At 37.4% G+C, this 27428-nt stretch overlaps 4 protein-coding genes and 1 pseudogene across 6 annotated transcripts; all 5 read right to left on the bottom strand.

Annotated features, from left to right (window-relative positions):
* Positions 1-6: 6 nt before the first annotated feature.
* LOC103953557 (ubiquitin carboxyl-terminal hydrolase 26) lies at positions 7-7096 on the bottom strand. Of its 2 annotated transcripts, none has more exons than XM_009365311.3 (15): positions 6914-7096; positions 6127-6224; positions 5436-6032; positions 5057-5312; positions 4066-4805; positions 3841-3949; positions 3344-3522; positions 2812-3096; positions 2530-2737; positions 2095-2166; positions 1651-1881; positions 1031-1294; positions 783-924; positions 446-665; positions 7-354 (listed from the first exon to the last, which is right to left on the bottom strand). In XM_009365311.3, exons 2-14 carry the CDS (start codon positions 6204-6206, stop codon positions 571-573), a joined length of 3258 nt encoding a protein of 1085 aa, XP_009363586.2. In that variant the 5' UTR covers positions 6207-6224; positions 6914-7096; the 3' UTR covers positions 7-354; positions 446-570. The 2 variants fall into 2 exon arrangements, with proteins under 2 accessions (XP_009363586.2, XP_009363587.2); XM_009365312.2 differs by having other exon boundaries at positions 7-348.
* A 3638-nt stretch (positions 7097-10734) lies between these two features.
* Positions 10735-14173, bottom strand: LOC103953558 (uncharacterized protein At2g24330-like). 2 transcript variants are annotated; one of them, XM_009365313.3, is made up of 6 exons: positions 14017-14173; positions 13597-13893; positions 13231-13375; positions 12434-12543; positions 11584-12007; positions 10735-11389 (listed from the first exon to the last, which is right to left on the bottom strand). In XM_009365313.3, exons 2-6 carry the CDS (start codon positions 13861-13863, stop codon positions 11106-11108), a joined length of 1230 nt encoding a protein of 409 aa, XP_009363588.2. In that variant the 5' UTR covers positions 13864-13893; positions 14017-14173; the 3' UTR covers positions 10735-11105. The 2 variants fall into 2 exon arrangements, with proteins under 2 accessions (XP_009363588.2, XP_048438278.1); XM_048582321.1 differs by having other exon boundaries at positions 13597-14173.
* Positions 14174-15155: 982 nt separating this feature from the next.
* LOC103953559 lies at positions 15156-18909 on the bottom strand (annotated as a pseudogene).
* Positions 18910-18979: 70 nt separating this feature from the next.
* LOC103953562 (cryptochrome DASH, chloroplastic/mitochondrial) lies at positions 18980-23018 on the bottom strand. Its single transcript, XM_018648996.2, has 13 exons — positions 22458-23018; positions 21932-22071; positions 21605-21829; positions 21388-21513; positions 21207-21281; positions 20943-21059; positions 20798-20844; positions 20608-20684; positions 20325-20400; positions 20123-20192; positions 19921-20044; positions 19619-19668; positions 18980-19464 (listed from the first exon to the last, which is right to left on the bottom strand). Exons 1-13 carry the CDS (start codon positions 22873-22875, stop codon positions 19243-19245), a joined length of 1767 nt encoding a protein of 588 aa, XP_018504512.2. The 5' UTR covers positions 22876-23018; the 3' UTR covers positions 18980-19242.
* Positions 21935-27359, bottom strand: LOC103953560 (putative RNA methyltransferase At5g10620; the record flags this gene model as incomplete). The annotated part of the gene is made up of 9 exons (XM_018648998.2): positions 21935-22071; positions 25130-25209; positions 25292-25437; positions 25590-25667; positions 25782-25848; positions 26042-26184; positions 26697-26728; positions 26837-26897; positions 27237-27359. Coding segments are annotated over 8 exons (690 nt in total), but the record flags the coding sequence as incomplete, so codon positions are not given.
* Between the last annotated feature and the right edge of the window lie 69 nt (positions 27360-27428).

Raw genomic sequence — 27428 nt, 5'->3', positions numbered from 1 at the left:
AGGAAGTAACACATGAAACTCTTAATAATATACTTCAAAAAACTTGTGCAGTGGCTAACGGCGGGAAGCTATTAGCTATCAGATAAAACATCACAACCCCAAACACTCGAAAAAACATGTACATTCGACAATATACGCCATTGTTATCAGCACTGTTCAGCACATAAAAGAGGCACGGTAACATCCTTATCAACAGAAAAATGACCCACCAGTGGTTAGGCCCGACCAGGAAACAGCGCGCACGCCACATCTCCTTTTCTCATGTGTCAGCGAGCAATGGCAGCATATTGCAGTTCCACTACGCAGGCAAGGGGCAGGGGTGACCCAAATTATACATGCTTTCGACAACTGCTTCTGCCAAAGAAGAGAGAACGTTCAATAATCAGAACTGATTACCCAATTAATCAGGCAAATCACAGGGAACATTCATGCATACGCAACTAACCTCTACAATGCAGGTCATCAAAATGCCGATTGAAAATTTAGATAACTTCAAGTCACCTCCCCTCTATCAATATCTACAAAAACATGGATACTACATTCAAATATTAACTAGCAAAAATTGCGCTTCTAAACAACTTGGGATGAAACATTTGCTGTCAACAGCGTCCCGCGAAAACCCTCTTCGGTGTGTTGCACATCCATTTTCTGGTCAGATAGCTCATCTGTGGAACAATTGTCAAAATTAATGTTTAAGGTTATTGAACTTGACCAATGCACACTTCCTATGACTTTTAAGCACCATATCAAAGAAATGCGAATAAATAACAGCATGAAATTACCAGCAATATCTCGGTTCTCATGGATTTCTGAATCGTTCACCCAAAGTCTATCCCCGGGGAATATATTCATGTCTGCAAGAGTAGCAGATTCATCCTCAATGACCCGAGTACCTTTGTGAAGTCCTTGGTTTTCCTTAACAATCTGCATAATTTAAAACCAATCAGATGGCATAGGAACAAAACAATTTTGATAAATAATTAACTCGTGCATTATGCTTGCATCTATGTGTTAGCTTCAAGAAGCGTACGCCAAAAGATTCCCATATCATCATTTTCAACTGGTATATGGTTGTGGAACCAGAGACTTTCAAACTTATTCGATCCCCAGTCCTTGTCTTCCGAGAGCGCTTGGAAACTCGGCGATCTGGATCAAAATTTGTTTCAGATGGTTTTAGAATTGACTTTGGAGCTTCCTTTCCATGTACAAAGTATACATATATGTCCTCATTGCAATAATCGAGCTTCCGCATTAATTCCCTGCTTTCTCTTTCTCCAATGCAGTCCTCACATATCTAGGAAAATTGAGACACCTAATCAGAAAATCTCGTAACTACGAATTCTAAATATGAGACTCGAAATTTATACAATCTTTGTGCAAATTCGATGTTGCTGGCACTTAAAGTCATCATAAAAACAAAATTGATTACTAAAAGAGAGGCAGTGAGAGAGACAATAAATCTCAAGGCAACTTGAGGTTTTAAATAAGTTAACTAATGATCCGACCAGAAGACTACGCATCCAAAAGGTTCCAGATATTGGAGCATCTAGCATAGACATATTTAAAAGGACGCAAGAGAAACATGATATATAACAAGTGTCCTCCACTATGCATGGCACGAAAACAAAACTAAAAATGGTAAGTTTTTACCTCAGGACAAGTCTTAATCACAAGTTGTCTAGACTCAACTTCACCATTTATGTGATTTGGAGTACTGAGGTCCTCCTCGCACATTGGCATCTCTTCGCAGGACCCTGCCAAATCATTTCCTTCAGTACTACTTAACTCTATTTCAGCAGATATGCCTTTCTCTTCAATACCACCCCAATCCTCACAGAAGGACTTCCAGTCATTCTCAGTAATGAATATTAACCCATCCACCTATAATCCACAAATGAGAAAAAAGAAGCAAGAGTTCCCACATTAGAGCATTCTCACAAGTACGACTTTGATCAGCAAAATTCAGTGAAAATTAAAAAACAAGAAAAGTCTCTTCTTTTATAAGAAACAATAATTTTACGAATGATAAAAAGACAAAAAAGGACCAACAAGTTCAATCACTACGCATACACAAACACGCATTCATATACTTACAGAAGGAGACTTCTGGGAAATCAGACCACGTTTCTGGACCAGATCAACAGGCCTTTCTAGAAGTTGTGAATGCTGAAACAAAGCATGAGGGAGGTTATAATAATCGCATAACAAAATAACTGATGAAAAATAAGGCAGATTGACTGCATGGACCAGGATAGTTTTATTATTGAGAAGACACGGACCAGTAGTTCTTAAATGCACAACACAATTTCTAGTTCCAATTATTGGTACAGAACTTGGATCAATAGTAAGGTTTGTCACACTCCCACCCAAAGTAAAGCTAAATATGTATTCAGCTTTCAATTATATAAAGACGGCATTTATGACATTGACGAACATGATTAAAGTCGAAAAGCATGCCAAAAAAATACTAGAGTCTATTAGAGGTGCCGGATATTCAATAGAAGCACTTCCGGGAAACATCTACAGTACCTTTTCACACTTGAGTAAATTCATGATGCCCTCTAATGTTTCAGGTTTCTCCACCGAGGAAACATTCTTGCCACTTGCAGTAATGTAGTTTTTCCACTTTGAAAGCCAAGAACTGGGTATTAAGTAATATTTGCAATGCAGAGAAAGTGGCACACTTTTCCCCATGAGTAGTTTTTCATGATTCTGGCGCTGTTTGAGCCTCACCAATCTGCAGCAAAGATACTGGTCAACACAATTATACATGCTTAACAGCTCTCCGCTACGAGTGAAAGTTTTAATTACCTTAAGGAATCCTCCATACATGCAACTTCAGATAGTTCATCATTGCATTGGGAACACTGTGCAGAGTCTGAAGGAAAAGGCAAACAACCCAAATGATCATCAGGCTTTACTGTTAAAGCATCTTTATAAAGGAAGAGCCAGAGATTCTCTGGAACAAGCAATCTCTTAGCACCAGTGGCTTGCTCAGGCATAAGTTGCCCATGAGGACACCTAATTGAAGTTGTTGGTCCCGCATCAGCTTCAGCTGGAGCATCAAGAATTTTTCTTTTAAGCCACTGTTGTAACCTACAAATAAAATTGAGTTAGAAACATTAGAGAAAAAGAAATATTATGCAGCAGAAGCTATGAGAAGCACAAAAGTATTGAAACAAAGCATAGTAGCTTCCTCTGTAATGCACTATAGTTAATAAATTATCCATTGGTTGTTCATATGAGAAAATCCCTAGGAAAAGTCATATAAAAAAGTCCCTAGCATAAGAATGAAGAGGTCTGGAGGAAGGATAAAAGGCAACAAAACAGTTTGCAATCATACCATGCTTTAGAAACATAATACATTCCATCTGAACACTTCCCTGCAAGTGCATCCTCGCCAACTTGCTTCATTACTATTCTTCTATCCCTATAGCTGTCAGCGCAAACTACATTTCGAGCACCATCAATAAGGCAAACCATGCAGTAGTCATCATTGGCCAGTTCCGGCCCCCCTTTATACTGAACCAGCATTCAGTTAGAAAAGAAAAATCATCAGTAACTAGTATACATTTCATCGGAATAAAACTAAGAAGGGGAAAGAAAAGCCAAAATAAAATAAAAGCAAAAAGAAAAAAGAATAGAACATTTGATAATTCCAACACAAGAAAAACCAGAAAAAGATGAGTCAAAGTACTAATCTGGAGCCAGAAGGTATGAAGTTGACAGTAAGTAGGGTTCATAACATAAGCATCATGATGCAAATTTCTGGGTAAGTAATTATAAACAACAGATAAAGTTCACACAACATTAAACGACTCCAATAACGCATGCAAATACCTTAAAGAACAGCTTGGTCCATGCTTTAACTGACAACCGTTTCATGTAGCCAATCTTTGAAAGTGGAACTTTTCCATGCGAACATTGGATGGATGTGTTGTCAAGAGCACTGCAAGTGATTACTATGTAAGCCCAAAAATAAAATGTGAACCAGAAACCCTGACATTGTAGTTCCAGCAGAAATCAAGTTAAGAACTAAAGAAAAGACACCAAGCATATGCTTACGGTGAAATCATGTTATCAGCCCATTGACGAAGCCAGTCAGTCGATATCCAAAAAAAGGTTTCCTCAAGTTGTTGAACAGGAGCTTCAGACAAAATTGAGCGCACTTCCTGTCTTCGTTCTGTGATATTATTCATCTCTTTTTTTTTTTTAAATTTGTATTGCTCACAAGCATCAAGATATGATGCATTAAAGCTTTCAATCTCATCACAAAGATGAGATGGAAGAGAACTACAAACAGTATCACCTTCTGTCTTCCTATCATTGCCATTACATTCCACATGCCCTTTCTCTTCATCCTCCTGGGTACGCCTGAGATTATACATCAGCATATATGCATCACCAGATGAAAATGTATCCACATGACTGGTAATAGATTTTGAAGGTTGTTGGTGAATGACATCCACATTATCACCATTCAAAATAGCATTCTTTTGTTCTGAGCAAGATGGATTAACAGGTTCAGGTTTAACAGGCTTGGTATTGGAAATTGAAGTCCCTTCTCCAAACGGATGAGAACCCAAGTTTGAGACTTGCTCATCGTCGAATTCCCACCATTGCCCTGTCTTCTCATCCTTGACATGCGCTACATAGTGGCCACTGTTAACTGCAGTTCCCTTGTGAATCAGCACAGCTGACAAGTCATACATTGATTCACCCTGAGAAGGTTCAGATAGCCTCTTCCTCATATCAAGTACTCCAGGAAAACTAAATGCGGAAGTAATTTTCTTCTTGGTTGTCGTCTACTTACACAAATCATTAGAGAATAAATTATTAAACAGAATAAAATAATTATTAACCACAAATCAATGACAACGTCAACATTCAACCATATAACAAACAAAAGCACAACCTCTACTCTGCATCAAAATCAAGCATGCGTGGTATATAAAACTGAGCTTACATGACTTTTTTGCAATCATTCTTGATTTCGACCATTGATAATTTTAATTACAAAGTGAAAAGTATGCATTACCAATAATATCATAACTACCTTTGGAAGAAAAACACATCGCTTAAGTTGAAAGTTCAGAACATCAGGCAGCGTGCGCAACTTGATGCTTCGAGTAGCATCGACTCTTGCTTTACACGACTCACAAAAATATTGATTCTCTCCATGAAGCTCTTCAACACTAAGGTAATCATCTAAACTCTCATCCAAACTTTTCAAACCCTTCACATTCAACTCCAGCTCATAGAAGTCTTCCATGTTTGAAGAAGCTTCAGAGTCTTTCCCACATTGTGAGCACCTACGCTCATGCAATTGTAAATAACATAAAGATAAAGAGAGATTTCAGAAACAATACTAGCACAAAGTAAAAGGCCTTAATACGAAGAAGTATAATTTTACTCCAATCAGCTTCGGTCTTTACCTAGTAACATGTGATACACTTCCACGAAAAAGATCTTGAACAATAGATTTTGCCTTTGAAACTTTAGAGTTGCTCAGACACCGTTCAAGCAAAGAAAGAAGTAAGGTCAGAAACTCATGACTGTCCTGTTGGACTCCATTATCTAACTCCAGTGTTTTTACAAATGGAGAGGAGTCTATAAAAGCCAATTTACTGGCATGCAACTGTGCAAAAAGCCGAGAAAGTTGATTCAACACTGGCTGCTGTTCCAAAACCTCAGGTTCAACCAAGAAGATACCTTCCCGGAAGGACTTGTTCATGTACAAACACTGGAGTATGCTATTAGCATAGCATGTTGCACCAAGATTTGTGAGGCCTGCAGGAGAATCGGCAGTAGGACGAAGGTCCTGAGAAGGGTCCGGGCCAAGAGTTTGCAGAATCTCTGATGTCTTCTGCCATAAGCCTGATTTCCTACTTCCATTAGGAGGTGGAATTAGCCCACAAAAGCAATTTGGGTTATCTTTAGTGTTCACACGGCAGCCCTGACAAACTGGCTTTGAAATTTTATACAGCATATATACATCCTCATTTGTAATTTCACCCGTTGCATGTATTTTCCTACACAATACCAACCATAATATGAGCCACATAACAATGGTGCATATCAAGCAACCGATAACTCTTCTTAACATAAAATGGAAAACGTTTCTACCTCAATATTTCGGAAGTGGTGTCAACATTATCTCCTTGTCTGTTTCTTTTATTTTTACTGCGCGTACTTGGTCGGCTCATTTTAAAAACCGACCAACCCTGCAATGGACATGTACCCAGCACATGAATTCTTAGGGATACTAAAAAGTATATGCGAACGTGCATGATAATCTGGAATGAAGATCACAAATTATACTCTCTATAATCATTTCATTTTGCAATAGGATGTAGTCAAAGTGTACAAACAGTACCCTTGCAAAACTGGCATTCACAAAAAGGGTGCCCGCGAAAGCTCACATACTAAACCAACATGTTCTATATCTTCAATGTGTGATATTGGAATCCTAACACAGTTCAAAGGCCACCTGCAAAACTAATTTCGAGCGGTAATGGCTTTATGTATATTTATCTTCTTCTTTTTTAAGCTTTTTTTTCAAATACACTTTTTGATACTCTCGTGTCCTTGTTGTCACAAACAGAAGCTTGCATTCTAATTAATTCCAGATGCAAAGACTTCCTTCATGCATTCTCAAAGCATATGAAAATACAAAACGACTTCCTACCAATGATTTTCAGGCAGCAGTATCCATAAGAAATCAAAAAACAAGCCAAAAAAAAATAACAAAAAGAGAAAAAAAAAACCTAGAAACCATAAGAACCACAACAAAATCATGATCGAACCCAAAAAAAGGTAATCAAATCAAAATTCAAGCATGTTATAGCAGTAGAAAATATAAAAAATTAAAACACCAAAAAAATAAAAAGAGGGAAAAATCTCAAAAGGGTACCTGGGTTCTGAGGCTGAGGAGCAGAAGAAGAGGAAAGCTTGGACCTTTGGAGCTGAAATTTGAGGAATTAATAATTTTTTTCAAATTAACAAAAAAATAAACTGGGAATTTGGGGGTTTTTATTTAGGTCAGCGTACGAGGTAGGAACGAATGTCTTCGATTTTTGGTAAATCAAACAGCTTGGTTACGTTTGTATTTTTGCTAATTTTTTAATTAAAAAATAAGGGTTTATTTTTAAAGAAAACTAATGAAAATATTTGAAAATGTTTGAAAACTTTGAGTTTTAACCATAAGCATAAAATAAAGGATAAAATAAATAGTATCGGAATGACTTTTTAACGTAAATATGTGGTTTTTCGTTAAGGTGAACAGTATCATAAATTTTTCGTTAAAGTACCCTTATTTTTAGCTGCATTCCCTAGTCAATTTCGATCTCACTTTTGTTTCTTGAAATATAATACTCGCTCTCACTTTGACTTATTTCTATGTATTTCGTTAAATTATGTTTTAGGCTTATTTTGTAGTTATACTCTCTGGAACTCGATTTTACTGTCGTTTTGCCTCCTTAAAATCAAAAGTCTTCATTTTACTTCTTAAAATTCAAAATTTAACCCACAGTAAAAATGAACAGAAAAACATCAATAAAACTAATGATAAAGTGGCTGGAAATGAGGGAGAAGGGATGAGACCCATGAATTATTTTTGCTATTTTTCTTACTTTTTTTTTTTAATATGTTACACAATGTTTCAATTTTAGTTTGTTTCAATTTTTGTGGCACCATTTGATTAGATTTGTGAGCTTTGTATGTGTGCCACGTAATTCTTAAGTGGACCCTAATTATGTCACATAAGTAAAATTAATAGAATACAAATAAATAAATCGAAGTGAAACAAATATTAAGTTTTAGAAAGGAAAATAATGATTATGAGTTTCAGAAACAAAATGAGATTAAAATCAAGTTTCAAAGAACGTAATGACAAATAAATATTCTAAAAATATATTTTTTAATCCACATCAGCATATTTGATTTTTTTTTTTATAATAAAAATAACATAAACAAGATAAATCAAATTGTAAAGGGGTTTTTTGAAATAGGTCCAAAGTAACTAAAAATTGGACCTATTTCAAAAGTCAAAAGTCACTAAAAATTGAACCTATTTCGAAATATAGTCTATAAAATTAGACATATTTTAAATTTTCCCAATTTCAAATGACGGAACTAAAAATAACCCAAAAATAAATGTGGTTGGAAAAGGAAAGGTCGAGCCATGGAAAGAGACCGGAGGTAGGGGGAGAGCCTAGGGGCAGACAGGGAGAAGAGTCTTTCACTCTTTGTTGTCAAATTCAAGATCCAGTCAGAATGTCAGGAGACATTTTACAGTTGGTAGTAGGGAAGGATCGTTGCTAGATTATTTTTTTGGGAGATCCAAAGAATTTTATGATCATGAGCTTAATCATGCGATCAAAAATTATTTAAAATTTAAATTTAAAATTAAATATAAATAGTATTTAATTAAAATTAACTGCACAATATACGATAAATGATTATAATCATAGAATTTCCCGTATCCCAAAGAAAATGATGATGCGAGGATCCTTTTCCTGTGGGAGGTATTTACATCAGTAAAATTACAACTTTGGTACGAGTGTCATCAAGGGATGAGTGGGAATTGGATGAGCTAAGATTCTCTAGGTTAAAATGTAAAAAGCAAAAATGTGAGGATGAAAATGAAAATAACTCTCCATCTCTATGTTTGTTCTATAAAGATTGTGGTTCCAACTTTTGTTTTGTTTTTGTAAATAGTAATGTTAGGAAAATTAAATTTGTAGATAAAATTAAATTATGTGTCATCAATAAGATATGAGCATGTTTATTAATATTTAAGTAATAATTCAATTAGCAACTTACATGTTATTTAGTTTACAAAATTTAGTTTACAAATTTAGTCTTTCCAAGTATTACCCTTTTCTAAACTTATTTGGAATGAGTACTTGGTTATGTTCCAATGATTGGACACATATTTCTAGATGATGGTATTATTTCTAGATGATGAGTACTAGGTTACGTTCCAATGATTGGACACATATTTCTAGATGATTGGACACATATTGCCTAAATCGATGTTGTATATTTGAAAGATGTTGACCCCCTTGCTTCTCTCATGTTACAATCTTCTTCCCACTAAGCCCCCTTTCTCCTTAGTCCACAGAGACAAAATGTAGGACTGGTGCCAACAGTTCATCAAAGAAGAAAGGATTCATTGACCTGAGATCACTGACATAACATTCTCGGCCGCCTTCGGTCCGGTAGGAAAGAAACCAGTAGCCAATGACTGGCTCTACTATGGAGCTAGGTGTATACCGTCACATCAAGACTATCTTTCGAAAGTGAGATCACCACTAGCTTGTTGAAGAGGGAAGATCACTCCTAAATGCAGCCGTATCTATCGTCCATGTCAATTATGTTCCACTTAATTCCTGTTTTATGGCCGTATATATTTCCAGCTAAGGAATGGGAAACCTTTCTCTTGTTACATGAATCCAATTCCGGGAAAAGCCATATTTTTCTCAACAATGTCTTTGTCATTTGATCCAATAACGTCCCGTTAGATAGGAACAACTTTGATAAATACTAATAACTCTCGGATGGAGTATTAGAACAAAAAAAAAATCCATTAGATAATGAAGTATTGGTTCTAAGCCATTATGGCGATGAATTAACAATTCGAAGTACCTTCCTTGCATATCATTGATAAACCAGCGTTTATATATATGTAGGAAGATCTGTTTGGGAAGTAAGAAGCCCCATTGACATCTTTTCATCTGCAATGAATTCTTGATGTGAAAACACAGGTTGATCTTTGAATAGGAAAAAGAGTGGATCTGCAGGGTCCCAAATGAATTGGTTTATCCGAGCTACACAACGGTTTAGCAATAAAAAGTTACAACAATCAAACCTAAAACTATTCACTTGCAAGTAGAAATGAACATCATTAAACCGTAGTACTAAATGGTGGTGGTATGAACATTTTTTAGAATAGTGTTCGTTTCAAGGAAGGACAGGTCAAGAAGGATACGAGATTATATATTTTTTGTTGGGCAATTTATGAAATTATATTCCTATGAAAGCTTTTCATAATTAATGGTCGATTTGTAAAGAACAAGGCTTATGAATGAATTTAATATATTTCCATGCTTGTTACATTCATTTTTTAGAAATACATAACTTTATTCGGAAATGAGAAAATCATTAAGTGCTAAATTTAAAACCTACGTGGCCGCTGGATTTGTCATTCACATTTCTTGAAAATACGTTAATTATATGACACATAAAGTTGCACCAATTCAAACACAGGACAAAAAGACAATTAGAAATTGGAATAATGTCATTTCTCATTCCGAACAAAAATACATGTTAACCCTATAATTTCATAGATTGAGCTATTATTGATACTCCAAAGAAAAAGAGCATTCCTTTTACTTAACAAGGTTTTCATTTTTAACATATAGCTTACAATGCATGCGTACGGGCAGCTAAATTAATTAGAGCAAATGTGCTGACTCTATGCACCTGAGTTTGAATACTCTAACCTACATTTCATGATTTAAAGTAAAATATGACTTGAATTTACCTTTTCTTAAAAGTATGTATTCGTGTAGTTCAAGTTTTCACCCTATTAAACAAAAGAATATTTTGGTTAAAAATATTATATATATATATATAATAAAATAAAAAAATAAAAAAGCAAAAGAAAGAAACCTAGCGGTAAAAGTACTTTCTCATCCTCCCCTAAATCAAAATAATAATAAACAAATAAAATGTACGAAAACCTCACCACTCAAGCAAGACTCTTTTGTATCACTTGCAGTACTACAGCACTAAAGTTTGAATTTGGTCTGTATATGAACCGTAACTGTATAGCAGCTCCAACTATTGAACAAACTCAGAAAACAACAAAATAAAGCTCAAAGATGCACAAAATTACAACCAATCCGCGTGTTGTACGATCATAAAGCCTCAAAGTTACAACCAATCTGCGTATTCTATGACCTCAAAGCCTGGAAAGTTTCTCGGCAAGGCACCTCTGACATTTTCTTGTACATGAGTAACACAACAATCATATATAAATCCACCAGCAGAAACCTACAAGAGGAAAACAAGGCCAGATCGAAGAAAAGAACATCTTAACCCTACTCATGTTTTTCTAAACGAACTGTATCGGCCAATGCCGGCCTTTCGGTTACTTCCTCAATCTCTGAACCAGCTTTGACCGGGCTGGTACTAGTGACTACACTGTCATCCAGAGAATCACTTGCATGCTTTGTCGGCTCACTGATGACCCCTGTTCCCAAATTGCCCAAACTAGGGGTGTTAGAACCAGAAGTACTCCCTTCCAGATGTTTTGGCTGATTTAAGGCGTGACAGTGCGGGCAAAAATAAGTGATGTAAGGGAAATCTTCCTTCTTAGCAAGCCCTGCATAGAGAGAAACATATGACCGTTGTTAGATTCAACCAAAAGAATGAAAGAAAACGAACACTGAGGAGAGTACACGAAACTTGCACAATGATTCGAACTTAACTTTCGGTTCTAATCATGACTGTACTTCACTTGCTTAAAAAAAGCATAAAAGAAGTAACAGTACTAGGATTCAGGTGTTGATAACTTACCATTGTGCATATGACAGTTGCCACATATGAGCGCATAAGACTGTGTTGGATCCTCACCCACAAGTAATGCTGCAATCCGAGCAATCCATCCTCCATCCTGTGGAGATGATCCTTGAGGATTATGATGACTAACAACTAGCTGATTATACTCAGAAGTCTGAGCACCATCGGACCTTGCAGAACGAGGTGTCTCTTCTTCAAGAGGATTCAGTGGAACACTCCCTGTACTATTAGATCTGGTGTGTACTGGTTTACGGTTTCGAAGTTCACCAGAATGGACAAGTTCAGCATCATGGCTTTTCCCTGTTGAGACATTACCCTTAGTTTCATCTCCCACATAAAACTTCAAGCCTGAATCAGTACCCAGCTTTGATGCGAGGACAGTTGCAGCAGCTGCCTTTGCTGCTGGGTCAGGATCATATCTCTGCATAAAAGAACATAACTTAAGCATATACGAAGACAACAGATAAAGACAACCATGGTACATCTACCTGTTGTTCAAACACAAACCACTGAGTTCCCCAAAAACATAGATAAGTTAAATAAAATCGAGCAAAGGTGTACAATAATTGATCTGAGGATGCCTTCGTCTCACACATTTTCAATTAATGCACATGATCTCCTGAAATTCTTCCAAACAGTATTTGCAATAACATTTAAGAAACTCTATCCATTCAAACCATCAAATGAGATAATATGAGATGCAGGGGTAAACAGGCATCATGACCTACCCAATTCGCCTGATAAAAATTCAACAAGTTAACAGAAAATACCAAAGAGAATGCAGTAATGAGACATAAATACATACAATGAATGCAATATAGCAACAAAACTCTCTTCAAACCATTACCTGAATCAGTTGTTGAGTACTGTAATAATTCGTCCTCTCTTTAAGTTCATCAATTTTTGCTTGCCTTTCAGCCCTAAGCCTTTCCAGGGTTTTGGTGTCCTTGCGATCTCCTATACATCGAAATATATGGATATCAAATTGCTGATGCATATCAGCGTATCAACATTAGACAAGTACCCTCCACTTAGTTGCAGCATCCTATTTGGACAATGGAGTTATGGAAATAGATGGGTTCATATACGAATGATCAAAATTATTCACCAGACACTTTAATCAACAGTAATAAACTAATGAGATCATTGAACTTCTAGTTTCTAGCCTTCTGTCAATGATCTATTACAATACCAACATGGCACTAAGCTCCTAAACCCATACGTTTGATACTTCAATATGGACTTCATACGATACAGACATGTATGAAAGCTGATAAATAGACTCACAACATACATAATTTACAAAAGTAACATATCAAGAAAATCAAGACAGGCATGATATATGTACAAATTGAAACAGTACTGAACTTTGAACTCTGTGAATACATTTTCCCTGCTCTAAATGCCTTATGAATTATGATGAGAAGCTGCACACCATGTGCACTAAGAATATACGACGAGGCTTAAAAAAACTCAATAAACAAAGTCAGAAGCCACCAATGCAAGGACAAGTTCTAACTAATGCACAACCTGAAATTCTACCATAAGCACGGAAACCAGACACCTTGCAAAACAAGTGTTCCACATATGACGAAATGAACATAAAAAAGTAAGCAAGCGGAAAAGTTTTAGTTAGACACTCACGCATCTTTGTGAAGCTCATAAATGCCGAATAAGTAACAGAAGATATAGCAGGCAAAAGAAACATGGGCAGAATACGAAATGTCCTCATCTTCCAATCTAAATCCGTCGCTCTCGTCGATACTATAGCATAAGCAATTGCAATAACCTGAAATTGACAAAAGTAAGCAAAGCCCAGCATTCTTCTCTGATACCATCACACTTGAAAAACTCTATATTCCAAGAAGAAACTTGACAATTGTTATGGTGCATTATCAAAACCTTTAATGGGCATTGGCATGAAAAATAAGAATTTTTAACAAAGCCCTAATTAATGGGTTTTACTATAATAACACGATTAATTAAGCAAAGCAAAAGATTTTCAATTACCTCAAAGAAGACGGAGAAGAGAATGAGATTTCTGGCCATGCGCCTCCAAGTAATGGACCGCCTCTGCATTCTAGCGAGGACAGTGGCTTCCTCTTTCGAAATGTGCTGAAGCCGCTTCTCGAAATCGTCGCCGTGTAGTCGGAAGATCCCACTGAACATTCTGGACAAAATTCCCTGGCGCTTCTTCTTCGCAACCGCAGGCGCTGCAGCCGCCGCCGCGGCGTCCTTCTTGTCGCCTTCTACTCCGACGGCTTTATCCTCCGCCATTTCACCAATTTTCGGATTCTCTATCTCTTTCTATAATATAATAACAAATTGAAAGCGAATAGCAAATCAAACGTCGATTAAGCAAAATACAGAGATGAACTCAGATCCGGAAGATTATGAGAGTTGTGGAGGAGAGAGAGAGAGGAGGAGGACTTTGAAAATGGCGATGGCGGATAGGGAGAAGGTTGAATCGATGGAACTTCTTTCTGGGTGTCGGGGGTAATGATGGAAATCGATAAAAGAAGAGAAGTCCGTGAGGGCGACGCAACGCAGAGCTCTGATCGATGAAGAGAGAGAGAGAGAGAGAGAGAGAGAGAGAGAGAGAGTATCGGCGATGGAGTGAGAGTGTCGAGGGAAAAAGAAGGAGAGAAAGGGCGTCTTCACGAATGGGGTTTTTTTAATTTTTTCGGTCGCTACTATTCAATTAGACGCACCGCAAAAACGCATACGCGGGGCCGGATAACACGGTGAGTGGGACCCACATCGGACCGCAGGGATCCTGTAACCCGTTCGTTGGATTCCACGACCCACCCCCTGGCCAGATCTCCAACCGCGCTGAGCTGGACCTTAATAAAATCCCCCCGCCAAAAAGTCTATTTTCCTAACTACTCAAACCACTTTTCCACATAATTAACTAATTTTTAAATTCTTTGCTCTTTTTTAAAGGGTAAAATTGTTTGTCCTGTTTCTTTAATCAAATATTTTTTTATCCTTTTAAACGTGCATTAATAATAGAGTAATACGATTCACACACTCATTTTTATTTTTCACACCCTTATATCGAAAGATAGTCAATGATATGAGTATAACACCTTCAGGTATGGGATAAATTTCATATCCTAAGCCCTTGATGATGGTATAACATGAGAGAAGTTATTTTGCAAGTTAGACTCACTTTTCATTATGTGTTAGTAAATGCACGATATGTTTGGACGAGATTGATAACCCTAACCCTACCCATACTAAACATGTCTTGGTAACTTGTGAAGGAAGGAAAGGAAAATAATCTTACTTTTGAGATCCTACAACAAAGAAGCCAGGAAATCGTTTCCAAAAGAAAGCATTTCAGGTTCCTTACCTTCGGAAGGACACAAAGCTTAGCATAAAGGGTTTGTTAAAAATTTTACCAAGGAATAAAGTTGACTATCACGGGAGCGACTGCCGATTCCCGTTTCACCGATCCCATCGCCTCTTGGTTTTCTTCAGAATTGTGCAAGGATGACTCAGAATCTCATGGTTATGAACACTTGAGATCAATATGTTACATTCTCTCTACCATGAAGAGCGAAAAGTTTAACGCAAAAATCTAGTACTTTGCGGTAATTTTCCAACCTGCAAAGTTTTTCTTCCACAAGCAGAAAACTGCCAATTATCAGAAGGGATTATATGGAATCTATATCCTCCCAAACTGGAAGAATTACAGGGTATTGAATAATGATGAATAAAAGATGAAAGACAAGCGGACCGTGCATGTAGGCAATCAATCCTGTATCCATCTCTTGTATATACGGTATATCATCTGCGCGTGAAAATAAAGCATTCAAAAGAACGATCTTGTTCTCATTACATGTGTGAGTTCGGTCATGTTATCCTTAAGTTTTAAACACAAATAATTCTCAATAAAATTGCACAGACTAATTCAGATACGTTTTGGCTCAATAAAACTGGACACTGATCACTAAATAACGTAAAATGCTTATGAAGATTACAAGAAGTATGACTATATAATCAGAAATCTGAAACTCATGTATCAGGTAAGATGAATATATGTTGGTAGGAAATTGATTGAATGAACCAACCTCAACAACTATAGGTGAAGCATTCATGCCAGAGTCCAGTTGAACATACTCCATCGCATCAGGATTTGTCATTATAATGGTGGTCAAAATTGTAGGATGTTGGGCCCATCCGATCTTCACAAGTATATTAAAGCATCCCGCTTTCCATGAAAGGAAAGATCAGAACTGGCCCCAAGTTTTAGCAGCAGGACAATCAAGCAGAAGACCGCTTTGATCCTGTAAGATTTTTGCAAAGAACAGTCAGCGATGATTTAACTCGCAAAATTATAAAATGAAAAGTTTGAAGCCCTGAGCTGACGACGACTAGACTTGACCAAGAACTTTCTTATCCATCCCAACATAAGCTATCAAGTTTTAACTCAACACCCAACTAGACATACATCTTCAAATGTTAGTAGTCTGGTAAAAGTACACAAACTTCTTTGTCCAGCTTTCCATTGACCATAATTACCAAAAAGTCTTAATTGATACACAAAAACCTACAAAAGTATCACTCAAATTGTAATGGAGCATTGGTAGAAACACATACCTTCTAGAAAAGCAAACAACAGATTCCCATTTGCCACAAGCAGAAAACTGCCATTACCAGAATGGATTCTATGGATTTAGATCCAAGTAATTTCACTTGCATGCCAAAACGGCAAAACATGCTCAATGCACGGTCTGAGTATAAGGAGGATAACTCAAAACCCCTACTCAGCCACTTCTGGTAAACACCAAATGCCATGTCAGGCTCCTTAATTTAGCAGTACTTCTTGAAAAGTATACGATATGGAACATAATCGAGAGTTAAACCAGATTCCTGTATCTTCATAAAAAGCTCTTCTGCCTCCTTCATGTTACCTCTCACGCAGTGCCCTCTGATTAGTGCAGTGTAAGTAAACATATCTGGATCAAATCCTATTCTCAGCATTTCATCATATAACCAGACTGCAAAAAGAATGCGCCCTAATTTACAAGCAGCACCTATCAACAAATTACAAGTGACAACATCAGGACAAAGACCAGACATAAGCATTTCCTTTTTGAAAGCAAGACGCACGATCAATGTTTCCTCCTTTTACTTGTGCGTGGATCAATGCATTGTAAGTATACAAATTTGGTTGAACACCAGAAGAGAACATATGATCCCTGACAGAGAGTGCAGCACTAAGATCCCCATGTCTTCCATAACAATCGATAATACAATTCCATAGTAGTGGCTCAGGCACCATTGACTTCTCTAGCATACGAAGAAGAAACTTGTTAGCTCTGAAAACTTCTCCTTTAATACACAGGCCCTGAACAATTATTTTGTATGAAACTTCATTTGGAGTAACTCCCATTTTTGACATACTTCATGGACGTAGCAAGCCTCCTCTAATTTTCCTGCTTTGCAAAGACCGCTTATAAGTGTATTAAAAGTAATAACATTAGGAAGCAATCCTCTTTTGATCATTTCACAAAGGGAACCATAAGCAAGGTTCATGTCTCGACTCAAACAAAATCCATTGACGAGAACATTATATGCAACGACATCTACTTGGGCATTCATTTGGAGCATGTCATCCCAATTACGAAGTGCCTGAACCATATTTCCGTTTTTAAGATAACCATCCATAAGTGTAGTTGAGGTAACTAAATCTGATGCTGTCTTGTCATTATCATCGTCTAATATCTTGTTAAAAAGTATCTTCACATTCTCCATAAGACCTTTCTTGCACAATGCATGTACAAGTATGTTGTAGAGAAAAGATAAAGAGCTTTATCCACATCATCAAGAAGGCAATGTAGCGTAATTGGGAGGAGGGCCCATTTCTAACATCTCTCTAATTAGCCAATCTGCCTTCTCCAAGTGACCAGTTTTACAGTCCGTTTAAAAGATAATTGTGCATCAAAACATCAGGAACAAAGCCTTTCGTTATGATTTTTCTCTGAAGCCAAAAAGCTGTTCCCAACTTACCATCCATGCATAAAACCCTTAAGATAATTGAACAAACCCTTATGTAGTTAACTTTAGAAGCGCAACTTATAAAGCCTATCTCTGCCACTGATATGCTTTCCCTGCAATTTTTCACATAGTCAACAAAAGCTTGTAATGGAATATGACGTACAAAATATGTATCAAATCCTTGAGCACTAGTTCCCTAGTTATCAAACAAGATTGTGAATTTGATCCTAAAGATTACAAAGACCGAAAACTGACCTCATTGTTTTCAGACGTTCCAAACTGTCCTTCAACATTGCATCCAACGCATTGAAAACTGCGTACGGATCTTGTTCACCGTTGGAATTCTTCTTCTTTGAAAACCAACGTTGAGCACTCAAATGGTAATTCTCATCCCACTTTTTCATGAAATCTTCAAAAGTAGTTGGAAGTAGATCCTTTCCCCAACATTTCCAACATTTGAGAGCACCATATGGTTTCTAGTAATATCTAATACCCAGTGCATTAACTTCTTAATTTTCTTGTCCACTTTTCTACTCAGTTTTTTCTCGGCAACCAAACAGGAAATCAAGAACATAACTAGAAAATGGCAAGTAATAAAAGCATCTCCATCAAATCTTCAGGTTTTTTCTTCCTCTTTTCTACTCAATATTCTCGGCAACCAAACAGCCGACTATGAGTAAGACAAAAAACCGATGAGTTACTTGGCGTTGTTAGCCTGGCAGTACAAAATGTTGACAAAAATGCGAGCAATGTTGTGCATGATGGAGTCGAGGGTTCGATTCAAGCAACTCAGAAGGGCAATGTGGGACGGCGACGATTCTCCGCACGCAATGACAAGCTGCAAAACCTAAACAAACAATCAAATAAACAATTGTCGTTATAAAAACATATATATATATATACAAATTAAATTAGTGAAATATTAGGGATTGTGGACTGACTGCCATTGGAGCGTTCTGTGAAGAACTTGAAGGATTTTGAGGAAGGAGAAGAAGACGATGTGGGGAGTATTTTGTTCTGCAGCTTCTGCTGCTGCTTCTTCTTCTTCTTCCTTGACTCCGTTACTGACGGTTTGAGACTGAGGCTGGCTCTGCCTCGGATTGGTTTTCTCCTGAGGGGCGTTAACCTCCGGACGGCGTGAGTTTTTTGGAAGCGGATTCAAATGGCACATATTCTGTTGACGACTGAAGACCCCGAATGTACAGATCGGGGCGGGGCGGAGTGCCAACCAGGCTCGAATAATATGGGTCTCAATTCAGTATGGGCCTGAGATGTCAAAAGCCCAAATCTCATTGGAGCTTACTATTCTCCCCATGTTTTTTTTATGAGATAAATCTCAACTGCTCATTTGTAAAAATAAATGCAAATAAACAAAGACGATGCTAAATTAATATAAAGTAGAATATCATTGTAAAGAAATTAAGACCGTTTACAGATACCGAGAATCATGCTTTCGAATTCTCCTCTCCCAATATAAGTGTATAAAAAATCGAATATCGTTTATGAAGAGGAAGAAAGTATTTCGAAGTTTGTGAGATAGAGAATTCTGAAATTTTCCTAAATTCTCTATTTCCAACTGGATAAAGTGTTACATAGTTTATTTATTTATTTATTTATTATTATTATTATTTTATTTTCTTCTTCCCAGGTTTATCTCCTTTGCCCCCGTGGCTGTCTTCCTCCAAAATTTGCTCGTCTAGCAGCCGAGCCCCTGTCCTGGTTTTGGTGCCTACTACTGGCATTTCCAAACTTGAGAGGTACAACCGGCTTGATATATGCCATTCCGGGAAAGTTCCGTTTATCTTTCGGAAGCGACCGTAATTGCGGAAGCCAATATGCCACATACTCGCCATCAGGATCATAATTCTGCGCCTACAAAAGGCAAAAAATACAAATCTTCGGTACGATGCTTCCAAAACATAGTTGTTATAAAAATTTGTGAAGAACTTTGCACTGTGCAATTTGTCATTCAAAGTTGGGTCTTGTTTTAAGAAATTAAAAGGAGACAATGGATTAATGTACTTACTTGTTTCGGAATACTGAAGTAACGATCTTCTCTGGGGTCATTTCCAACACCTTAACAGGATGAACCAACGACGAAAATTTGGTTAGTAAACCTTCATTTCCAAGGTTAAGAGCATCCTTTGTTACTAGCTTATATAATCCTCCTCAACATCGTCAAAATTCCATATTCTTATTAAACAATCCCGAGTAAAAGTATTCTCCGTGACTTGCAGCTAAAGAAGAAAGTCGACATGGAGGCATACTTATGCTTTTCAGAGAAACATGCATACATTGAATTGAATAAAAAGATGAATGTGAAATCACCTGCGCCATAGGTCCAATTCCCATAATTGGAACAAGGGTCATAATCCAAAAGACATGTCTCGAACCATTCAGCTCCCATGCGCCAGTCAATGCCCATATCACGAACTAGAAAGGAACATACAATCTGTACAATAGTAGATGACATCGAGATCAATACAGGAAGTTTTATTCCGTTAATAGTGACAGTTTACTTTAGAATTACCTGCCTTCCTCGATTTGACATGAATCCAGTGGTTGACAGCTCTTTCATATTAGCGTCTATAAGTGGATACCTAGAGGTTTAACAAGTTCTGTATATCAACAACAGAGCGAGAACCAAACACCAGGAGAGAACAAGTTCTTGATTTAACATTTTTTAAGATTATAGAGGCTTAATTCTATAACCGTCGGGAAAAGTATTGTACCCCGTATGACCATCTCTCCAGGATTCAAATAAAGTCTTTTCCTGGCTCCATCTATGCTCCACCTTTCTCGGGCCACCTTTAAAGGGACCAAAGTTAAAAACACGACTACTAATGAAACAGAAGTAGCGAGAATTGAAATCTTTGCACTGATACGTCAAAATAAGTGGCTCCATGTGTGCTACACAGCAACAAACTTTTTCGGCCTCAAACTTTGGCATGATTGGAATATTATTCTTCGGCGTGACTGAATATTAAAGTAATCAAATAAGAATTTAATCCTTACCTAAATGGAAAAGGGAATTCCCGCATTTTGCTGATAGAAACCTGAAGTAATCCCTCCATATCAGTTCAAACAATACCCTGTCGGGTTGAACAAAGATTAAATCAACCGGATAAACAAAAGTGACAGTCCATTTCTCATCCAAATAACTGCATTCTAGTTCCTGGAAACCGAGGGAGAGATTGAGAATTACCAGTATGTGGAATCATTTGCTTCCCTTTCTTTTTCATACCTCTTTACCTTAAGAAATCAATTGGATACCATGCAAAATTAGTCTAACTTTGCTCAATGTCATGTCGTCATGTAATGAACGTAAGAAAATAATCAAGAATTTCAACCTCTTCATATATGAAACGGGGAGAAAGGCTTCCTGAAGCAAGCCATGGAGAAAATTTTGTTGAATAATCAGGTCCTAACATTCCGTTTCTGGTGTGTTTATATAGCTTTACCAAATCCTGCACGTGAACGTTCATGAGAATAAGATAGACGACCAAATTACTCTTACCAGTATTCCGTTATATTATGGAATGTGTTAAAATAAAGAGAAACTACATGGAAGTTTTTTGGAGCATCAATATGCATAACAAATGAATTTATCTTGCCTTCTTCCAGAAATACTCGTGCACTCTGCCCAATGCGGCACTTTCGCCCCCGACAAACTTCATTCCTTTACTTACCTACATCGAGATGGAGGGGGAGAACAGGGAAAAATGATCATTTTCAATTCTCAGAGTCTATATCAGACTATATGTAGCGCTGTAAGTATATATTGGAAATACTTACAATTGAAGATTGAAGTCCAAACTGATCTAATGAAGGAACACATCCCCAGTCTTCAACACTAGGGGGTGGACCAAGAGAAGCTGGAATTTTGATGCAGCCACGAACCGTGCATTTGGCTTCAACAGACTGCAAATTAGGTATCATCAACAAACACAGTGGAGAAAACCTCCCCCAGATATTGATTGAACCGAAACCAGCCAGAAAGCAATCTCCATACCTTGCGAAATTGAGTATACACGTCCGGTAGGCTGCTGGTATCAAAAGGGAGGTCCTCTATATGGTACATAGTGGTGCCCCAAATAAGTTGTAACCTAGGATTGTTTACAGAACCGGGCTTAGAGGATTGCACCGAAGATGATGGCAACACCACTCGTTGCAAACCTTTGCTGACCAATCTTTCGACATTTAGCTCCTCACTGCAAGTTTCTTTTTGGGCATATACCTAAATAGGATTAGATTACATACCAACACACTACTACTTTAATAAGTTGGAAAATCATAACAAGCTCATTATACTAATCAAATAGTGTGGAAATCACTTAACTGTGTGAGCTCCAAAAGCTTTTGCAAGATCAGGGAGAATCTCCTCGGGCTTCCCATGTTGAATGAGCAAGTTAAGACCCCGCTTCATTAAATTCTTCTTCAAGTCGGCCAAACACTCGATCAGAAACTGTGCTCTCAACGCTGCCAAACAACAACGTTTTCCAAATTCTCAGTTAGCAACGTTCTATGTCCCATTTAGATTATACAACACCAAAATAATCTAGGAAATTTGGAGGTAGACAAAACATCGAGAAAAAAAATTCAAGGCCCACTGTAACACCAACAATTATGAAAAACCAAACTAAAATGTGGAGAGATTTTTGCACATGACATTAACGCACATTGACACGTAATGTTACTAATCGCATGGTTAATATTCATCGACATAGACTATTATTAACTTTAAGCAACAGATGCACAATGTAACATAAGTGGATTAGTAACAACACATGTCGGTGTGACGATCACTGGAATTACTGTTGAAAAGTGTACGGATAATGTAAATTTCAACAAAACAAGAATGGTACCTCCAGTTTTGGGAAAGCCAAAGTAATGGGTAGAACCAAAAATCCTAGGATCAACACAATAGACAGCCAGAACCTCCTGGGACGAAACCCAAGCTTTGTAAAGAGCCTCATTGTCCAGCACTCTGAGGTCGTTCCTGAACCAAACGACGGCCACACCTCTGCCGTTTCTCTTGGCAGAGGAGGAAGCCGAGTACCTCTGCAGCGTTTGGTCCGCAACTTGCTCCATTTCCACCGGGTCCAGACCCGGAACCTGGGAGACCGGGGCGGGCGATTCGGGTTTGGAGCTGGAGGAGGAACTCATGGGTCGGAAAAGATCGAGTCTTTGGGTTGAAATCGTGGGTTTTGGATTTGGGAATAACGGGAGAATGATGAGCTTTTTCAGACGGTGGGGTGCGAGCGAGGAGTGAAGATATGCCATCTGCCATTGCCGAGTTTTGAGCTCAGGGGGAGAGAGTTTTGAGCAGTGGGGTTGCTGACACGTGTGCAGAGAGTTGGATTTGAAACGTGGAGGTTTGGAGGCCAAGGGAAGGAGAGAGACGCTGACTTCTTTTGCTTTCAAACCTACCGTTAGGTCCGTTATTGATGGCGGCAAACTAAATTCTACGGCAACATCCAGTGTCTTTTGCACCCCCATAACAGGGAGAGATTTTTTAGGGTAATCGAAACACGGATGATACATTATATGTCATTATACAAATAGTAAGATATATGTGTTAAAAAGTTAATGACTTAAATATTAAATTTTTTTATCACTTATATAAAAACATATGATATATCACGCATGTTCCGGTCACAATGAAAAATTTCTCCATAAAGGGGCCGGCTTAGAGACTCTGTATGGAACATAATAAATGGACCCTTGTATGAAAACTCCTGCTACAAAGCTAATTTATATGTTTATAGTTGTATTAATAAGGGATCGAAATCTAAATGGATTATTATTACTTGAGTTATAGTTCAAAGAAAAAAAAATAAAAATAAAATCTAGAGCAAAGCTGGCAAAACCAAACTAAAAACATAAAAGTGCCCCTTATGCATATGAAGATTATATTTCTCTTTTTCACATGCAGATCTTGAAAATTTCCCAATTATGAAGTTTTTTTTTTTTTTTTTTTTTTTTTTTTTTTTTAACCATAATCCAAGTTGATACATATGTAGAATTGTAGATGATATCATCCTTTAGGGGTCTTTAGAATATCCAAAATATTCAACTTAAAATGATAATTAGATAATAAATACAAAATTAATTGGGTTTACGTACAAGTTTATACCAAATATTAAGACAAAGCAATAAATTGCGCACGCACAAAAATTTGAAATATCCAAAACCTTGTAAAGTAAATGAATTTCCAAATTATGCTCTGAAAATTTTAAAATTTATCCGATTTCAAATATTCTAAATTAATTTTTTTAACCCGATCCAATATTTTTTGGAGGAGACAATCTGATCCAGGGGCGGCGGACTCAGCCAACGCTCACTAGGGGCAGCTGGCCTCGTTGAAGCTATGCGGAGAGGAAAAAACCATGACGCTTATGGAGGGGCTGAGAACATATTTGGCATATTATTCATACTCCAACTGAAAGATAAAGGAGAGTTAACGAGACTGTTGTTATCTAACGACCATCGAAGAAATGGTCGGGATTGGTAAGACGACCCTCGCTCGACTCCTTTACAACAATTGTGAAGTGAAACAGTAATTTGATCTTCGAGTTCGGGTTTATGCTTCTGAAGATTTCACTGCCACGAGGGTCACTAAAACCGTTATTGAGTCAGTAACGAAACATTGAAGAACTTGACAACCAGACTGCAGTGCGTAGGTGCCATGGCTTGCCTGTAATTGCAAAAGCACTTGGGGTCTCTTAAGGCACACTGTTTCTGAGGAATGGCATCACATATTAATATAGCAACTTTGGGAGCTACCCTCGATTGCTCGTGATCTCCCAATTTGCTTACTACAATACTTGAGGCACAAGGGAAGAAAATCACACAACATTGGCCACTCTACTAGGACAAAGGTAATCCAAGCTCACGAGTCAGCAGCCTTTGTTTTGCATTATTCTCTACGTATCTTAACTTGCTGACAAGATTCATCTGTAAAATCTTCCAAGATTTCTTGGAACTCTGTTCTTCGATTCATAGCATTCAACGTCAAATTCTTATCATCATCGTATTATTTTTGGCATCTTTGTAACTTATAAACCTGGTCTTGCATTTCTTCTGTTCTAGCACACTCAGCAGAGTGATTTCTACACTCCCTTTTTTCTTTTTTTTTTCAAGCCATTAGGTCGAATAAATCAAAGAAGAATCAAAGGGACATTAAGGAGAGGGGTGAAGAAGGTGAAAAGGGGAGTGCAGAAATTACTCCCCTAACACTTACTATACGTACACAAGGTTTGTTAACCCTATGTTTGGATGAGAGTCTTTCAAAGTACCGAAGAACTTTCGAGTCAATTGTTAAAAATGCCTTACAAGAGCACTAAAATGTACTCAAGCACTACAAATCGATTAACAAAACATTACAAATGCACTACAACACGAAACAAAGGACTTTCAAAATGTCATTTTAACGTAATCTCAGATGTAATGCAACAAGTCATTGTCAAGTCCCTCTATCCAAACCATCAGTAGTATACTTAAATAAAAAAGTAGTAATGAAAAAGAAAAGGAATACCTGTTGGTATTGTTCACTGTTCAGACCAGTAAATGAAAGGCTACCGATGATAGTTCTGTCCTTTCAGAATAGTCCACGACCTGAAGTCAACGGATAAGCATGCGTTATTTTCTTATTTGATGGTTTAAACCCATAGAAGCCAGCAGTACAAAGTATTCTTACCTATAAAGTTGTTCTACAAGAACAACTAATGCAATTTGATGGTTTAAAACCATAGAAGACAACTTGATACAAACATCAGCACGTTCTCGCAATTGTTTTCCATGGCCGTAAGGTCCACCGACGCAGAAGGATAGTCTTGAAGCTCCCTACAGAAAGGAAAGCAAAGTGTTACCTACAGGAAGAAGTTCCTAAGTTATTATACTCAACTTTACCTCTTCTTTTCAGCAACATAAATACATAAGAATGGAAGAATTCGAAAAATCATTCTTGAAAATACTAAATGAGAAATCATTCGTACTGTATTCCCTGCATCCCCCACCAACTCTGCCATCCTCTCCGACCCTATGTCTTTCCCACGCTCATCCAACAGCACCACCTACAAGCACAAGATTACAAAATGAAAATATAGAAACAAGTATAACATCTTTGAGCCTTTGATAATACAATTGAGTCTGCATAATGATCTAAGCAAGGGGTGTTCAGACTGTACCCAATCATCGGACCTTATCAGGTCCATGACAGCACTGTCTTCATGATCAACCTGAGCCTTCGAATCACTACACAAAAGGTAACTAATCTGAGCTGTAAACATAAGATATGATCCATAAACCCACAATGCAAACATTTCCTTCATATGTCCGATGTCCATAATTCCAGGAAAAAAGCCTCTACATATCTTAGAAAAACATGTATCTATTCAGGTTAAGTACAAAGATTATGATGACATAGATCAAATAAGAAGGCCAGTACTGTGCGTTTTTAGGGTTGTTCCGTATGTGAACATCATCAACGCTGCAGTAGAGCTTAAGCTTTTCAATGTACTCATCCACTACGAGTTGTACACCTTGGGATCTCTTCTTCCCTACTGATATTATGCGTATAGGAAGTGCTCTCTGCCCAAAATAAAAAAAAACTTAAAAATCAGAAAGAAAACCTAGTAACTAGAGGCCCAACAGGTGTCATGATCTGTTGCCAATTTATAATGCAAAACACAGAAGCCAATTGCTCAAAAGATTGACACAATCAAATGATAAAGCAAACTGATACTTCATTTCTAACACGATAAGTGGGTTCAACCAAACACAAACGTAAACCCAACTAACGAAGTACTAAAAAAGATTCGACAAAATCAAGATCATTGATCAAACTGATAAATCCTTGCTAAAACAATAGATGGATTGTGGGATCACAAAACTCAGACATAGATAGTTTGTTCAGGAGACAAAACCGATTGTTTTGCTATGCAACAAATTTAACTATGATAAACCCATTCTCGTTCTTTACATTTCTTCCCAGCTGCTTGGCCTGTGGTAGGTATCTGGTTCACCGCTTTGTATGCATAAATCAATACGTAAAAGTAAGTACGTTGTAAGAAAGACTGTAGTAAGAGCTGGAGAGACCTTACCACTGCTTGACCTGTGTATTTACAATCTCTACCTGAAAAGTTTAAGCAAAATCAAGTTCACAAATCGACAAAGTTTGAGATAAGATAACGATTAACGAAGAATATAAATGCAGCCACAAGGCTTTCGAGATAAAAATAACCTGAAGGAAGAGCAGAGGTAACGACTGTGGAGACGGGCACTAAGCATGACAACCATTTCAACTGAAAGAAAGACAAAGAATACTAATTGTGGCTCCAACAATTGTACAAAAACCACCATGACAATGAAAACACAAAAAAGGGACATTGCAATTGCATTACAAATTCTACAGAGAAATGTGAACATTTCCATAGTTTAGTCCATGCAATGATTCAAGGCAAAAAGGAGAGATAAAATCATGGCATCCTGCATTCATGCACAGATTCTACACATCTCAGGACCAAAATTTATCAAATAGCTGCAAGTAATTACTGTAGAATTCTTGGTAAAAAGTTAAAAACTAGCAATTGGGTATGGAAAATGCCAAATTTTGACACCAAATTCTTAGATAAAATACCAACCTTGAGCTTGAAAAATCCAACTGGGCAGTGCCCACCAGAAAGGGTCACCAACGGAACTAAAACACGGAAACTCTCTCTTCTCTCTCTCTCTCTCTCTCTCTCTCTCTCTCTCTCTCTAGCAATTCACGACGGCTTTTGAAGCAGAAGACGCAGAATCGAGTTTCTGGGTTGCTGATAGAACGAGAAGTGGAA

The sequence above is a fragment of a genome, unplaced genomic scaffold, assembly GCF_019419815.1.
Source record: "Pyrus x bretschneideri cultivar Hongxiangsu unplaced genomic scaffold, Pyrus_bretschneideri_v1 Contig1, whole genome shotgun sequence".
In the NCBI taxonomy this organism is placed as follows: domain Eukaryota; kingdom Viridiplantae; phylum Streptophyta; class Magnoliopsida; order Rosales; family Rosaceae; genus Pyrus; species Pyrus x bretschneideri.
The sequence above is the reverse complement of the archived record's forward strand: the minus strand, read 5'-3'. Positions and strand labels throughout refer to the sequence as shown.